At 47.2% G+C, this 16,337-nt stretch overlaps 1 protein-coding gene across 5 annotated transcripts in view; it reads right to left on the reverse strand.

Moving 5' to 3' along the window:
- Positions 1 to 528: 528 nt before the first annotated feature.
- The window catches only part of Ankrd11 (ankyrin repeat domain 11), a 162,921-nt gene continuing 147,112 nt past the window's right edge, over positions 529 to 16,337 (reverse strand). For 3 of the 5 annotated variants that reach the window (XM_013354696.2, XM_026778455.1, XM_013354699.2), the window contains exons 7-13: positions 15,450 to 15,592; positions 13,236 to 13,383; positions 6,150 to 12,691; positions 4,922 to 5,020; positions 4,708 to 4,851; positions 2,509 to 2,601; positions 529 to 1,528 (exon numbers count right to left, since the gene is read on the reverse strand). In XM_013354696.2, coding sequence (XP_013210150.1) covers positions 1,343 to 1,528; positions 2,509 to 2,601; positions 4,708 to 4,851; positions 4,922 to 5,020; positions 6,150 to 12,691; positions 13,236 to 13,383; positions 15,450 to 15,592 — 7,355 coding nt within the window. In that variant the 3' untranslated portion in view covers positions 529 to 1,342. The remainder of the gene's footprint in view (positions 1,529 to 2,508; positions 2,602 to 4,707; positions 4,852 to 4,921; positions 5,021 to 6,149; positions 12,692 to 13,235; positions 13,384 to 15,449; positions 15,593 to 16,337) is intronic. The other 2 variants (XM_026778456.1, XM_026778458.1) reach the window with 1 other exon arrangement.

The raw sequence follows: 16,337 nt of genomic DNA on the forward strand, positions 1-16,337 counted from the left end.
ATACTCTCTATGCATTTATGTCAGCTATCTGTATGGCAGGCTCTGGCAGCAATACATCAGACTTGTGCAGAGTTGCAAGGAAGTCTTATGTGTAGGGTGACAAAGTTTGTGATTTGTCCCTGTGGGCTAAAATGGATGGTTCTAAGGATGCTTGAAGAAAATAATGCATTTTTTTCTTTATGGTGCAAAATGGAGCTATAAAGAAATGTTTCATGATCATAAAGAAATGTTTCATGATCAAGTTCCATGATTTAGGGACAGGGGAACTTTGTTTAGAAAACAGGTCCCCCTAGCTGACAGGCTGCTTAGGGTAAGTTCTAGGGTTCTGGGTGTCTATTCTTTTGGCTCCTACTCCAGCCTTGTCGGTCTACCTGAAACAGGGATGAACGATGCAGCTGAAGCATAGGATTCTGCTTTCAAGCTATCCCCTGGAAGCACAAATACTTTCATGTGTTAATTAATATACAGGCCCCTCCTAGGAGAAACCCTGCTATCTGAAGGGACATTGCATGTACAAAGAGCATTTTAATTAATTTATTTATTTCTTTACACATAACTGAAAGTGATGTTACAGTACATAAGTTATTTACAACTGTGCAGTAATGTGTTGCAAAATAAATTATCTAGAAGGCAGCAAAAGTACATTGTGAATGTATATAAAACTGTACAGGTTTGCGGATACACTCTATAGGATTATTGGCTCTGTAGTGTTTCAAGTTACGTTCTCAGAAAGAGAAACAAAATGCCCAAGATTAAAGGAAAAATATACAAACCACGTGGATTTGACTCCATTAAAAACACTATTGGAGAGTCCTGGCTGCGTCCCTGTGTTGAGGCAGGTGGCAGCCAGACCCCTGCCGGCACCAGTGTCCAAGCCTGTCCCAGGGACCCGTGGCGGGACAGCACTTTCCTGCCTCTTTGACCTGGAGGTCACTGCTTATGCGAGGTTGATGCCTTAGTCTATTTTCCATTAGTTGATCAGAATGGAACGAGAAATTAAAAAACACACTCTGTTCTGTGACTCCTCAAGTGCCCTGTTGGCTGCAAGAAAACCCAGAGGGTGTGGCTGAACAGAGAGCCACCTTGTCTGCGGCCATGGTCTCCTTGTCCCAAGGCTGGCAAAGCTCTGCAGTGTCTAGGCCTTGTGCTCCCCATAGCAACTGTAAAAAGAGATGCATTCTGCCTCACTGGTATCTGAAGCGGGAGACAAGTGGCCAGGTGCAGTCTCTGGGCTCCTCCCACTTAATGGACGTGGTGCTCCCTCCTCCGCTGCCGGGACTCATCGGCAGCACTGGGCGACCTATGTGGCCCTTGTTTGTGTCCTGTGACCTTCCTCTGAATGTCATGCTGGCAATAGTACGAAATCATCATTGACGTCAACCATGGGCACGTAGAAGGATGGCACCTCATTTACACACAGGGACTTGTGCCCAGCGGGGTCCAGCTCCTGGGCCTTCAGCTGCCACTCCATCCTTTGCACAGCATTGAGGGCTGCAGCCTCATGCTGCTGTCGCATCAGCAAACATGTCTGTGGGACATGATACACAAGGTGAGAGGAATGGCTAGCCCCCAGTTTCCACATTGCCTCTAGGTTCAACACAGCACTGCAAACCCACCCTGGTTTTTACCATAGAACCTCCATCTGGTAAGTCAGATACATTGGGCAGATGGACCTCCCCAGTTCTGCACATCAGACTGGAGGTCTGACCCTCAAGTGCTCTACCAGCAGTTGTTGGTACATCTAACTCACCTCTAGGAGTTGTAGCATTTTACCAGAACTGAAACAGCTATGCTTTTTTTTTTTTTTAACCAGAACTGAAACAGCTATGCTTTCAGTTTTCATCTTGTGTGTGTGAGAGAGAGGGAGAGGGAGAGAGATAGAGATTTGTGTTCATAGTAGAAACGTCAGTTAAACATGTATATAAGGGACCTGGATGTAGTAGGATACGTTTTGGGGCCAAATTTTAAGCATGGGCCAGGGAATCCACCCATGCTCAGAGGTGATGCTTAAGCTTGATGCGGTAATGTGGCCAACTCTGGTTAGCCAAGGACAGACAGCTTTGGGAGTCCAGTTGATTGGATTATCTCAATAAATACATTGCTCATCATATCCTTAAGTTTTAAATGACTGAAATCAATTAAATTGCTAATTTAGATGCATGACTTACTCAATGCAAACTACCAGCTCGCATGTTTCCCACACTACAGGGAGGCAGACAGCCTCCTCCAACCCATACTTTCATAGTCTTCTGAATGAAGAAACCCATTCACATTTTGGTTCTAAAAGACATTAACACCGAATATGTTTTTACCAAGATTTGCCATTTTATCTCTTTCTAGGACTGTCTCTGTGAGTTCAAGGCCAGCCTGTCTGAAGAGACAATAGACCCAAGACCTTTGTTCCCTGATAGCAGCAGTAATGGGGAACATGCAAAAGCATCACTTGTGATCATGTGTGGTAGTGGTATGGCCTCCCTTGCTCAGAACACTGACACTACAAGAACTCACCTTCATACGGTCGTACTTGTCATCTACGTCCTGCAGCCAAGAGATGAACTGTCGGGCATTGAAGCGATCCCGTACAGACTTGTTCTCATCACCCTGTAGAACCAAACAGATGTTCACAAAAGCTCTTGGGGGCTAAGGGTGAAACCGTTGATGGTTCAGTCCTTTATTCATCAGTGAACACGGGTATCCTCATCTTAGCAGTACGTTTCAATCATTTGCTCTTGTCCTTGAGGAAAAGTACTCCCAGGCACTGGTGGCCACGGACTCAGTCTTTGCCCCCCTGAGTGATGAGGCAGTCGCTATTTACAGGGTAGGGCTGAGTGGAACCAGTTTCCTATGCAGGAGTCTAGTGTATTCAGAGGGACAGATCAAGACAATTATATAAACTGTGTCCTCCATTATAGGATCATATAAAGCTAGCAATGGCATATTTATTTAATTTATTCTTTTTTAGAAGCTAAAAGCAATTTTCCCACTTTGAAAAGAATGGCTGAAAAGCCTGAAGGTGTGTTCTGTAGACTGGGATCAGCGTCCTTACTGGCTTTCCCTCTGTGTGCAGCATGAGCTGTAAGTAGACCCTCACTTCATTTTCATCACACAATCTTGTTTGTATGTGATGGACTTGCAAACAAGAACCAAGTTTTACATTGCCTCACAAAGGGAGAGAACCTGGAGCTGGAATGGCTGTAGCAAAAGACTGCTCTGATATAGTTGGCCTATATGTCTGGATGCCAGGGGCAAAGCCAGTTAAAAAGTTCTGAAACAGTTGGCTCACGACCTCCTGTAACCCAAGTTTTTATCCAATGTCCAATATGCATCAGCAAGTGTTGCAGGAGGTCCTTCTGCTCCTCCAGCCAATAGCCGCTGAGATATCAGCCCATTGGGGCGTGGCCTCTCTCTTTAAAATAGCGGTGTCTTCCCTCCTCAGCTCTCTCTTACTCCCTGCTCCGCTTCCAGTGACTAGACTCCTTCCTGACTGCGCAGAGGGCTGTTGTCTGGGACGGTGATCGCTAAGTTTTTTCCCCTTTAAATAAATACCACCTTATTAATCATAAATTCCAAACTGCTGTGGGATTGTTTGTGACTTACGCCTTCACCTGGCAGAGATTGTCTCTTGTCTTTCACCTTCAAAAGCATGCTTGCTTGAAAAGCACCAGTCTTTTGTATTTAAACAAAATTCTCAATTATCTGCCCCAGTTTGCTGACAACTGCAGAATATCTTTTTGTGCTGCGCATAGTGGTACACGCCTGCAGTCCCTGTAGTCCCAGCACTTAGGAACTAGATGCAGAGCAGGAGTTCAAAGCTGGCCCAGGCTACATGAGATTCTGTCTCTAAAAAGAGTATCTGTTGTTAACTTGTGCAAAATGGGGAAAGTATGTGTGCTCCTTTCCCCCCAAGTATGTTAATGAACTGAAAAAAGACTTAAGATCTGAAATGACGCAGAGCAAGAAGTCACAGAGAAGAGCTAAAGAATATGTGCTATCTGCTGGATCTGAGCCACAAATACAGAAATCTCGATAGATGTATCCACAAAACATATATACACACTCCCACACAAAATATAAACATGAAAGATAAAGATTGCTAGGAGTTGCCTTAAGGCAATATAGTAGTAGGACTGTGTTCAGGGGCAGGTTAGGACAGAAACGCATTACAATGCTGCTTTGGTGGGTAGTGTAGGTAGATGGGCTGTAGCCTAAGTGCTTCCAGGCTCCGTGGCTCTAACTACCCCAGATAAAACCAGCTAAGAAGCTTGGCTAGGCCTCTGGTCTGTAAGCAGAATGCTGCAGCTTGCTTGCTGGCAGGGACCTTGAAACGCCATAGAGTTGTGGCTAGGTCTTGTTGCTGAAGTTATCATTGACCCATCATGGCCACTAACACACCAGCTTTGGTCCCCCTTTAGCTGTAGATGGGGCAGCACATTTAAGCATACTGACATCAATCACCCCTGCAGCCTGTGAGAGGGAGTGTGCTGCCTACTTGTGGTACATACACAGGTACCCCAGAGGAACTTAGAAATGCTCTAAGAGACTGAAATATAAAGGCTCGAGGGCCTTTTCTATGACACTCCCCTGACTTCTGAGGCAACCTGGGGTTAGGTGCTTGGATCCCAAAGCATGCTGTGAGCAGGGAAGAGGCTTGGGGGTGGTGGGGGTGGGGTGTTGGAAGCTGGCACCTACAGCAGGTAGTGTACTGACCTGGCTTTCCAGAGGCATGTTATAAACCTCAGAGTCTAGCAGCATTGTGCATGCACTAAATGGTACTGCCTGGTTGGCAATGGTCCTGGCTGCACGGCAGTGAACCCGAAGAATCTCTTGCTCGCAGGACACTATCAGCTTCTCCTGAGGAAGGAGAGGAACAGGTGAATTTAAAGTCAATGCCACCAGGCGCCTTGCCCAAGGTTCCACTTACCCTTTCTATGCTGTGCTGCAGGCGCAGCTTACCCCGCACAGCCTCTTGCTGCTTGAACAGCTCCTTCAGGGGCTCCGCCAGGGAGGGAGGGGGTGCGATCTACAGATATAAGGAGAGAGGGGTAAGCTACAAAGAACATACTTAAAATTCAAACATGCTCCAGCTCAGCACCCAAACCCAAAAACCTGCTGAGAGGTACCAGATGCTTACCTAAAAGCAACACCCAGGAGTTGCTTGTGAACTCTGCCCTATAAACAGTGACAGAAAAGGCAGGGCAGAGAGCAACTAAGGGCTGTGTTCCTTGTGTAAGGAAAGTCAGGTGTACCCGTGCCAAAGGAGCATAGTGGGAATGTGGAGTGAATAGGACTCAGCAGATTGCATGCAATTGAGGTGCAAATAGATCCTGGACACCTGCGGGGGGGGGGGGGGGGGCAGGGTACTAGACAACCACACTAAGTAGTAACAGTGAGTAGAACCCACCCTCATTCCTATGGTCCCGTGAAGAGGCTCTGGGATGTTGACAACATACTGTAAGCCTTCCAGGCCTCATGCTCATCTAGACACACCCCTATGTAGACCATCCAAATTAGGGAGCAGCAAGTGAGCAAGCTACAAAGTCAGCTGGGTGGAGAAGCTTGAAGGGAAGTAGTGAGGTGAAAAGGGGTTTGTTTCCCTTTGGCTTTTATGAATATCTTAAGAAAGTGGCATATGTCTGTATGAAAACAGGCCAGTTCTGAGGTGCTGAGGAGCTCAGATGAAGCTATTTGCATGATCATGTGGGATGTGCTACAGGAGGCAGGGTCAGGACACAGATGGCCCTGTCAGACAGACAAGTCATGGATGTCTTAGAACGGCAATGACGAATAAAGGACGGGAGGTGTCAGGGTGCCAGTCAGTGAGACCCAAGAACCGTGACAGGTGAGAACAGAAAGGAAGAAAACCAGCTGAGACCATTCACTATGAAAGGGGTGAAGAAAGGAATCAGGAAGAAAAGGAAAGGAACCATTGAGGACAGGGTCTCGATCTGCACACCCACTGTACAGCTGGGTCAGAGGTGGTGAATATAATGCAGGGCTAGTGAGATAGATAGAGGCATTGACCCTCACAAATGACAACCAAGAATGCCAGTGCCTCTCTTGACAAAGGTGCCAAAGGTCTCTATTCATCAGTACCCTCTTGCCCTACTTACTGACCGGTGCTGTGCACACACAGATCCCACAGCACTCACCACAGGGATGTGCAGCTTGCTGAGTGGCTTGCCATCCAAGAGGTAGGACCCCGTGTAGGTGACATACTCAGCATAGCATTGGGGTGCCTGCGGAGTTATGCAGCAGAGGATTTTGCGTTTCTCTTCAATCTTCTTTCGTATTTGAAGGTACTCAAAGTATGGGTTGGACCTGTCGCTGTGGTAGGGCTCAATGGCATCCAGCTTTATAGCATCCACAATGGCGGCCAGTGTTTGCTGGATGACCTCCCGAGTCTGCTGTGTGGATGTGTTCAGCTGCTGCTGCAGCTGCTGACTAGAACGTTGGAAGCGACGCTTGCGGGGGTGTTGGGCCTGGGCATCTTCCTCCTCGGAGGACCGGCCCTTGGCTCTAGAGGTTGGGGCAGGCATTGGATCCTTCTCTGTTGGGAGTATGCTCTGCTTGCTCTGGCTTGCTAGCATCTGGGCACGGTTTCTGGTCATGCGCTGAGGAACTTCTTCCACTTTGGGGGCCTTGGGGACTTCAGTTGTAGGTTTGGGCTCTGGGTCTGTAGCCTCTGGCTGAATGTTGCCTGGGGGCCCTTCAGCTGCAGCCACAACACAGGTGGTCTCTGCACTATTATGTGCCTGTGTCAAGCTATCTGGGTTGGGGCCCTCAGGTGCACAGCAGGGAGCAGAAGCCTCTTCAGCCTCAGTCTCTTCATCAACACTTCCCAGGGGATGCTGTTCAGGACTGGGTGCTGGCACCAAGTTGGAGACTGAAGCTTCAGGGGCACTATCATCTGCCAGGACCTCTGTTTCCACTGCAGCTTCTAGAACTACATCCAGCTTTGGTTCCTCTGAGGACTCAGGCTCAGTGGAGAGCTGAGGTGATGTTTCCTCAGTAGCTGGGACTGGTTGTTCCTCAGCTGCTGAGGCAGAGACCTCCCCACTGCTGAGGACCCCTGTGGGGCCTGGAGAGCTCTCTACTGGAGGAACAGGACTGCCCTCCACAGCTTCTGCCTCAACATCTGAAGTATCTTTGGCCTGGAGAGGGAGCTCTGGCAGTGAGAAAGGCCCCAGGTCGAGGTCATCCTCAGGGCTGGTAAAGGCTTCGTGCCATGGCACTGGTTCTACCTGGCTGAGGGCAGATATACTATGATTGCTTTCTAGGAAGCTGCTCTCTAAGGGTCCCAGAGCCTCTACCTGAGCCACAGTAGTTACACATGTAGGCTCGGGGGCTGTGTCCAGGGGTGCATCTGGGAGTGATTTACAGTTGTTGCTGAAGAAGGACTCCAGCCTGGCGGGAGCAGCGTAAGGAGCAGTCCCTTCTGCAGCAGAGATGGCCACTGGGACTGCTCCTGTCCCACCATCTTTGACTTCCTCTAAGCCTGACTCAGGGGCTGGCAGAGGGTAAGTGACTGGAGAGACGGGGTATGTGGACTCTGCAGCACTGAAGGGCCCTGGGGTGGTGGAATGGAGGGACTCCCCAGTGCAGAAATGTTTTGGGGATTCTGCAAACCTCTGTGGAGACTTTAGCAGAAGTTCAGAGCCCACAGGCCAGCTGACAGGGTTTTCAGAGGCACTAGCAATAAGGGTGGAAGAAAGGGCCTGTTCTGCAGCACTGTGTGTCCACTCAACAGGTTCCTCGGTAATCACCGTGTTGAAGGGACCCTCATCTAGGGGTTCCAGATAGCTGGGCTCTCTGGGAAGGATGGCAGCTGTGGCCTGCTGGTCCTCTGTGGCATCCAGAGGTAGGCCTAGATCTGAGGGCAGGGACCCTTCCATGGCTGGGGTCAACAGTTCACCTCTTGGGGAAGGGGAAGACTTTGCTGGTAGGCTGGAGAAGACACTGTCTGGGGGTGGTGTGGCACTGACCACAGCTGTTGGTGGACAGTGCAGAGTGTCCACCTTGGGTGAGGGAATACCATAGTCTGGGGAGTAGTACCCAGGGGACAGGCAGGCAAACTTCTCTGCAGGAACAGGTGGCAGAGGAGCCTTTTCTTCCATTAAGTGCTGTACTGGGGAATCAAAACTAGAGGCTGCAGGAACACTCTGTTGCCTGAACAGCTTGTCCCCAACACTGAATTCCTCTTCTGGTGTCCTTCTGATATCCACAGAGATTGAGCGATACAGGTTTGTGGAGACAGGCCTTGTAGGTGTCTGGCCTGGGTTTTCTGAAACCACACTGGAAGCCACAGAAAACCTGTCAAAAAAGGGTGGAGAGCAGGCGCTGGTGGATGTGGTGGAGACAGGCATTGAATGCTGGGAGTCAGTGCAGTCAAACACCAGGTCAGGGTAATCATCAGCACTGCAGGATGGGGTCCTGGGCGTGTGCATCACCTCCTCATAGCTGGGGCATGACACCACTGAGGTGGGGGTAGGCACCCCAGTGGGTCGGCCCTGCTCAGTCCGGGGTGAAGCAGGTAGAACCTCCTTCAAGGGTTGCCCAGTTAGCCAGTCTTTGGACTCTGTACCTGGTCCATTGTGTGGCTTGTTTTCACCAGTGGGAAGCATGGGAGCTGATTCCTTGAGCTTTTTGTCTTTAAACGGAGGATCTAGGCCCACAGCTTTCTTGGAAGGAAGGTCCAGGCTCTTTTTGCGCCCGTCATCAGTGGGTTTCTTCTCTTTGAGCTTGGGGTCTCCAGACCTATGCCGCATCTTCTCCATCTGTTTCATGCGTTCCTTGTGCCGCTTGTGCCGCTCCTCAATCTCAAGATCTTTCTGGGATAGCATCCTTTCAAAACTTGTCATCATGAGATCGCCATCTCCCAGGAGCTTCTCGCGGGGCCTGATGTCTTTCTTGCTTGAGTCTCTAGATGGCAGGAGCTTGTCATTCCCATTGCTCATCTTCATGGGGTCGCCCTTTTCTCGCTCTGTGTTCTCCTTGAATTTCTCCTTCAGCTTGGTCTCACTGAGCTTCAGGCTTTCGTCCCTAGACTTCTCCTTAAAGGAGTTGGGAGGGTTGTCCTTATCTTTGGCTGCAGACTTTGGCTCATCCTTGTGATGTCTGAGGAACCCATCTACATGCTTGTCCCGGTGTTTCTCCTTCTCCTCCCTCCACTTTTCTCTGTGCTTCTCTCTTTTCTTCTTCTCTTTTAGGATGCTGATGGCACTTGACCCATACGGCTTTAGTTCCTTTTCTATTTTCTTTGGAGGTTCTCTTTCAGAATCAGTTCTGTCTTTCTTTTCTGAAGAAAACAATTCAATAGCTTTATCTAGCTCCTCTTCAATGTCAGCTTTTGTGTTGTAAGAAACCCCGTAAGTTTCTGTATCTAAGAAGTCTTTTTCATATTGGTTGGAGTCCTTCCTGATGCCACTGCTACTGTCCTTGTAGTCTTCACTCTTTTCTTTCTTCTCCGCCTTTTCCTTCCTGGCTCTCTCACGCTCATGGCTTTTCTTAGAGGATGATGAGGAATGCCTGTGCCTCTCCTTCTCCCTCAACTTCTCCGAGAGGCAGGTACTTTCCCTGGCCTTGTCCTCTGGTGGTGGCTCAGAAAAGGATACCTCTAGAAGCGTGCTTAGGCTGGGTTCCTGGCCATGGTCAGCAAAACTGTCAGAGGAGACTTCACTGATTTTGTCATTGGAGTCTTCACGGTAGTCATGCAGAGCCTCTTCCTCCAGCTTCTCTAGTAGGCTCTTCTCCACTTCAGGGCCTCGTGAAGATTTTCTTTCTCTGGAGTGCTCCTTCTCTGGCTTCTCTTTGTGCTTACTCTTGGCCTTGTCTTCAGCAAAGTGTTTCTTTTCAATCTTTTCAGGGAGCTTCTGTTTATTTTTCTTGTCTTGGGCAGAGTCGACAGAAACTCTGTCTTTCCTGTCCTTGTATTTTTCTGCACACTCTTTATCTTTCTTTTCTTTGTGTTTCTCAAAGATTTTTTCCTTCTTGTCCTTCCCCCCTTCCACAACTCCTCTGTCTTTCTTCTTTTCCTTGGGCTCTTTGTCTCTTGGCTTCTCTGTGTGCTGCCTGTCAGAAGAGGACTTCCTGTGCCTATCTGAGGGATGTTCTCTTCCATCTTCCTTCTCCTGGAGGCTGTCCACTCTCTGTGTGTCACTGGCCTCTCCAACTTTGAAGCTGCTGGTCATGTAATCATCTTTCTCGTCTTCACTTTCATCTGTGAATATGTCTGCGATGTACCAGCTCTTTTCCTTCCCCTTTTTATCGTCCTTTTTTTCTGAGAAGTCTTCTGAGATGATGCTAGGGAACATCTTCTCCTTCTTCTCTCTCATTTGGTCAAGGGAAGCTTTCCTGTCTTTGCTGTGTATGTCTTTATGCTTTTCCTTGCTATCTTTCTTCTCTTTAAAACATTTTTCAAACTCTTTGTCTTTCTGACACTTTTCGAGGACAGACTTCTCGCTCCTGTCTCTCTCACTGGACTTGTCTTTGTACTTTTCTGTTCTGCCCTTGTCCTTCTTCTCCTTTTCTAGGACATCCTTTTTCTCTTTTTCCCGAGCTGCATGGGGCCGTTCCCAGGGCTCCAGGTTCTTGGTGAAGTCACAGTCTGACTTGTCCTTGAAGGTGCTCTCACAGCCACACTCCTTTAGGTCCTCCCTGTGCACTTCTTCAGATCGCATACGCCCATCCCTCCGTTCCCGGGAGCCCTCTAGCGTATCCCTCCTGTCCCGGGCCACTTCAGCAGATTCTCGCCTCTTCTTGTCTTTCTCAGAGAGATAGCTGGGGATGCTTTTATGCTTTTCTGTTTGGTCTCTCCTCTTCTCAGAATTCTTGTCTAGATAGTCCCTGTCTTTCTTTCGGAAGAAAGAGTCTCTGAAGTCTCGCTTTTCCCGGATTTTGTTGTCACGCTTCTTTTCCTTATTCTCTTCTTTGACTGTTTCCAGGATAAGTTTGGCCACTGAGTCAGTCTTGATGTCCCTATAGTCTGTCACTGGAGAGTCCCAGCTGTCCTCTCCTTTGAAATCAAAAGAGGAATCTGACAGGTCAGAAAACCACCTCTCTTGTTGGTCATCAGAAAGGCTGAATTTGGTGTCATCATGCTCCAGATACTGACTTTTGTTACAATATTCATCAAAATTAGCATCTTCTCTGTACACCTTTTCCTTTTTCAGTTTTTCTTTGTCCTCTTTGAAGGCCTTGTCCTTCTCCTTGGAAACCTTGTCCTCTTTCATGTCATTTTTCTTCTCTAACTTGGAAGGTCGGTCTTTGGACCTTTTCTTCCTTTCCTCTTTGTACAGTCTCAGTTTTTCCTCCTTGGGAGACTTTTCCTTTGTAGACTTCTCCCTTTCTGCCTTACTGGAACGGTCTTTTTCTTCCCGGAATGATCTGTTGATGTCTTTGTTCATATCCTTGATTCTCTTTAGTGCCTTTTCATCCTTAAAGAGCCACTCTTTATCCTCTGACTTCATCTTAGCAAGTTTATCTTCTTTCTTAAAATGGTCTCTGTCGTGCTTCAATACTTTCAACTTATTTTCAGTGGAAATGTCGTTATCTAAGAGGATGGCCTTATCTGGCTTTTGTTTGGAGTCCTCATACTCGTACGTAAAGCTTTTCAATTTAAGTTCTTGGCTGACTGAACATTGTCCTTTCTCCTTGTTTTTATGTTTGTGTTTTGTTTTGTGTTTTTTGACTATTTTCCCTTCCTTGTCCATCTTGGGGACAGCTCCATCTGGACAAGGGTGGAAGGTGCTTCTCTTCTCAGGTGGCATGCTCTGTAGGCCACTCCTTTTACGGTGTTCCTGCTTCCTCCTTGTGGGCTTCAGAGATTCCACACTGGAGCCCTCGGAGGAGCAGTCAGACTCACTGGTCAGTCCCGTCCTTGAGGAGTCTGATAAAGAGCTGACCTCAGACCAGGCTGGGGAAGAAATGGCTTTCCAATTGTCAGTGCGCCAGTGCTTAGTGTGCTGGTCCGTGTGGCCAGAAGTATGTTTCTGGGCTGCAGCACTACCATGAGACGAGGTGGAGGAGGCAGACAGTGAGCTAAATAGGGAAGGGTCCTTCAGCACCAGAGGGGACCCCTTGAGGCAGCCTGCGCTTCCCACAGAGTCCCCATCATCCTCATCACTCTCTGAGGACTCACTTTCTGACTCAGAGGAACAAAATTTGTCATTCCTCTTTCCAAACCGAACTTCTTTTCCTTTTGTTTCTTTCTTTCGCTTCTTTTTCAATTTGTTTTTTTCTTTTTGCTGCCTAGAATTAGAAGATTCTCGTGCTTTACTACTAGGTAGCATTGTATGTGCTGACAATCTCAGTTTCTCTCCAGCCCCCATGGCAACACTCACATCCTCTTCATCTGATGTGTCTGACAAAATGCGATGGGCTGCCTTCTTTGGTGCAAGCGTGTTGTTTTTTGAGTAACTCTTAACTTCCATTTTGGGTATTGAAATGAAGCTGTTTGACTTAGTTTCTTTCCTATAGTCTTTCTTCAGCAAGTGCTTGTCATCCACAGGAGGGACCCTGTCCTGCTCATCATCCTCATCAAACTCATACTCGTCCTTGACAGGGGTAACAGTTTTCTGGGGCTCTGGATTCTTAGCCTTAAGTTTGAGGCCTTTCTCAAACTCAGAGTCTGTGTTATTGCCATCGACGGAGCTAGAAGGTGCAAATGATGGGGCGTCCTCCTCTTCAGAGCTCTCTGTTGGGAAAAGAAAGGGAGATATCAGGCAGGTCCGAATCATTTCCTAGCATCAGCTAAGAATACTTTGCAGCTGTGGAGGGAACAGGCCTCCCAGAAGGGGAGACTGGCTGGTTTTGCTTCTGAAGAAGCACTTTACTTTTGTCACATCTGAGGCCAACCACAGGCAGAAGGAATCCACGGGGCGTGGTGGCGCACGCCTTTAATCCCAGCACTTGGGAGGCAGAGGCAGGCGGATCTCTGTGAGTTCGAGACCAGCCTGGTCTCCAAGAGCTGTTCCAGGACACCCTGAGCTGTTAAATAAAAAAAAAAAAAAAAAAAAAAAAAGACACAAGGCTGGCACCTGAGCAAAGTACAGACATCTTGACAGTGAGGCACCCTGGAAAACTCCTGTACCTGGAAGTTCCTGAAGGTACAAGTTACCTTGTAGACTCTGTGTAATAATCTGCAGGAGAATATCATATATAGACGCTGCAGGGTGCTCCCCCAACAGGGAGTTCAGAACCTCGCCCACCCACTCACATGGTCTGTCTGCCTGGCTTACCAGTGGAGCTCTCCTCACTGGAAGTGTATGTGCCTTTGCCTAACAGGAGATTCACCATCGTTGGGGAATTGGCTACTTTCAACGGTGTCTCGCCTTTCCTGTTGCTTTGTTGAGGGTTTCCGCCATACCGTAACAACAACTTCACCACCTACAAAACATTAATAATGGTATTAGCAGACTATTTGAAAAGTAGTTACTCTGCCATGCCTGTAGAAAGCTATAGCCCCTTCTAAACCCTGCTGGGGTGCTGTATGCAGAGCCATGTGGTAGGGTCTCTAGGTGCCCAGCAGAGCTGTCCTCTTTTATGAGGGTCCCCTCCAAAAGTGGTTCACTTCCTCCATGTTTTCTTCATCTCTCCTCCTCGATGTGCTACCTCTTCCCCATAATCTTATACAACTCCCGTCCCACCAAGAGAGAGCTGGTCAGCAGTGCAGGTCCAAAGGGTAGGTACATGGGGGAAGTTATCTTTGGAGGACAGGGGTGTGGAAAATAGAGGAAACAAAGACCACATTTCTGTCAGCTGATTTCTTTATTTTCATTTACATTAGAAAGTAAGATAACTCCTCCTTGCTTGATTTTACATGCATAAAGATGGTTACATGGGTGACAGAAACATTCAAGGTGACATTTCAACAGCTCTATTCAACCATTTATAATCAGCAACCTGTGTTTATATGGCTGAGAGAGAAACTCAACTCCAGTGCAAACATCCAGTTTCAGTCTACCCTCAACTGTAGTTCAGGCTTTAATACATACTCTTGTCACTCATAGTGTTTCACTTCAAGGTAATGTTTTGCATTGGATCATGAGCATGGAGAGCTTTTAGCATATTTTTCTACTGCTGCTGTTACAAACCACCAAAATTTGTCTTACAATCTGAGGAATCGGTTTCACTTGCTTGGCTTACAATCAAGGTACAGATAAAGCTGTCTCCTTCCTTGTGTTGATTGTTGTCAGAATTTGGATCCTGTGGTGCTGGGACCAAGGATCTACTTCTCTGCTGTTAAAGATCAGTACCCTCCCATGAATTTCCGCTAAGACCAGCAATGTTTCTACTAGTCCTGTTATTTTTATGTCTCTTTCATCTCCTTGTTCCAGCCATGAAGAGGAGCTTTCAAAAGCTGCCTTTTGGACCACCCCATCCATATGTTTTCAACTAAGAGGTCACTATTGTATTCACCTCACGGTGTTCCCATGGCTTTTTTGTTCCCATAATTATAAAAATGTAAAACTCACGGAAGTATTTAGATAATGGCCCTTGCCCCCCAGTTTTATCGCCTGCTAGCTCACAATCAGCTTTACTCAAACTGCCTACCTGTCAGGGCATTGTTTTTTTTACAAGTCTCAGACATAAACTTTTCCAGTACATTTTTATAAAAGGGCTTAAAACCTGCAAGCAAATCAACCGTCATACCATTATCTCACCTAAGTATTCAATATATATATATATATATATATATATATAAATTAGCGTCAGTTTTTCTGGGCTGTCTCATTAATCTTTTCATTTAGAAGCCCTAACCCACAATGATTCATCACTGGGTTCTTGGGGAATCTGGTTCTATAGGGTTTTGATACCTCTCAAAATAGCCAGGCTGGGACTGCTTTATAGCACTGCTAACTTGGGCAGATCTTTTCCTCTTCATCCGTCTTATTGTCCTGTCCCCTCAAAGGGAGTCTGGTAATGAAGTCACTACTGCAACCTAAGACTAAGATATGTCTACCACATCTTAGGTGTTTCCTGCAGCAAACCTACAGGAAGCCCTGACCGTAAGAGATGAAGTCCTGACCTACTACAGTAATCTAATTTTGACTATAATTCCATGTGCTGACTTTACGTCTCAATTATTACCCTACCCAAGACTTTGGATTGACCTTCTGGATGGGATCAGTACCAATGCTAACAGGGATGCAGCAGTAACTCATAAAGCTATCCAGCCAGATCAACAGAGCCAACACTGTACATTTAATATAGTGCTATTAGTCATCAGAATTGAGAGGTTATCCAGGAACTGACGTAGGGCAGAATGAACAGCTAGGCCTTAGGGCTGAAAAGGGGATTGGGAGCAACAGGGGACAACAATGACAACATAAAACTCACTTCCCAGTATCAGAAAATGTGAAAACTAGCTAAGACAGAGAAACATGAAGCTGTAGAATGGTCCAGAAGTTAAGGACAGAGCAGCCACTGCAGGGCCGCAGGGAGATGCCAACCTTGTAGTGCCCGTTGTTGGCGGCATCGTGCAAAGGTGTGTCGTCATCCAGCCCTTTAGTGTTCACCTCTGCACCAGCGGCTAACAGCTGCTTGGCGATGTCATAATAGCCCCGGTTACAGGCCTCATGCAGTGCAGTCCAGCCTGAAAACAGAAACTTAGGGTATTTGTTATGTAATCCCTGAAAACTTGGTTCCTGCATAAATTGTAGTGAATGACAACAGGTGGGGGGGGGGGGTAGAAGGAAGCAGGGGATGCTGCTATATCCTAACGAGTGGCTCTTTTGGAAAGCAGGTTACACCCAGAGAAGACATCAGGGTTTTTTTTCTTGTGGTGCATTGCACAGTGAATATCTAACCTGTTAACTGCAGATTTATATGCACAGCACTGGCTGCCAGAGCAATTACTCAGGAGGACCCCTCTGGCTGGGTGGTATAAGGACATTACAGGCAGCTCCCACTTTTCTCAAGGGAAACTATTTTAAAATAGTTACTTTAAATGCATAAATTGTTACTTTAAAATAACTCTAAACTAGGCAGAATCAGACAATTATAAACTAGGCAATGGAGAAATCTAAGGTTCCGCACAAAGGGAATTTTGCCTGAAACTCCCGTCCATTGCTTTTTCCTTCTGAGACAATCTTTTAAAAAAAATTCTTTGAGAATTTCATACACACACACACACACACACACACACACACACACACACACACACACACACACACAGTATTCTGATCATATCCCTGAGGCCTAATACTTTCAGCTATCATTGCACCATGAACACATAGTTCTCCTGCAGTGTTGCATCATGGTGTGGGGTATCCCATCGCAAAAAGACAGTGTTCTTTTTTTTTTTTTTTGGTTTTTCGAGACAGGGTTTCTCTGTGGCT

This window comes from Microtus ochrogaster, chromosome 4 (assembly GCF_000317375.1).
Source record: "Microtus ochrogaster isolate Prairie Vole_2 chromosome 4, MicOch1.0, whole genome shotgun sequence".
NCBI lineage: Eukaryota > Metazoa > Chordata > Mammalia > Rodentia > Cricetidae > Microtus > Microtus ochrogaster.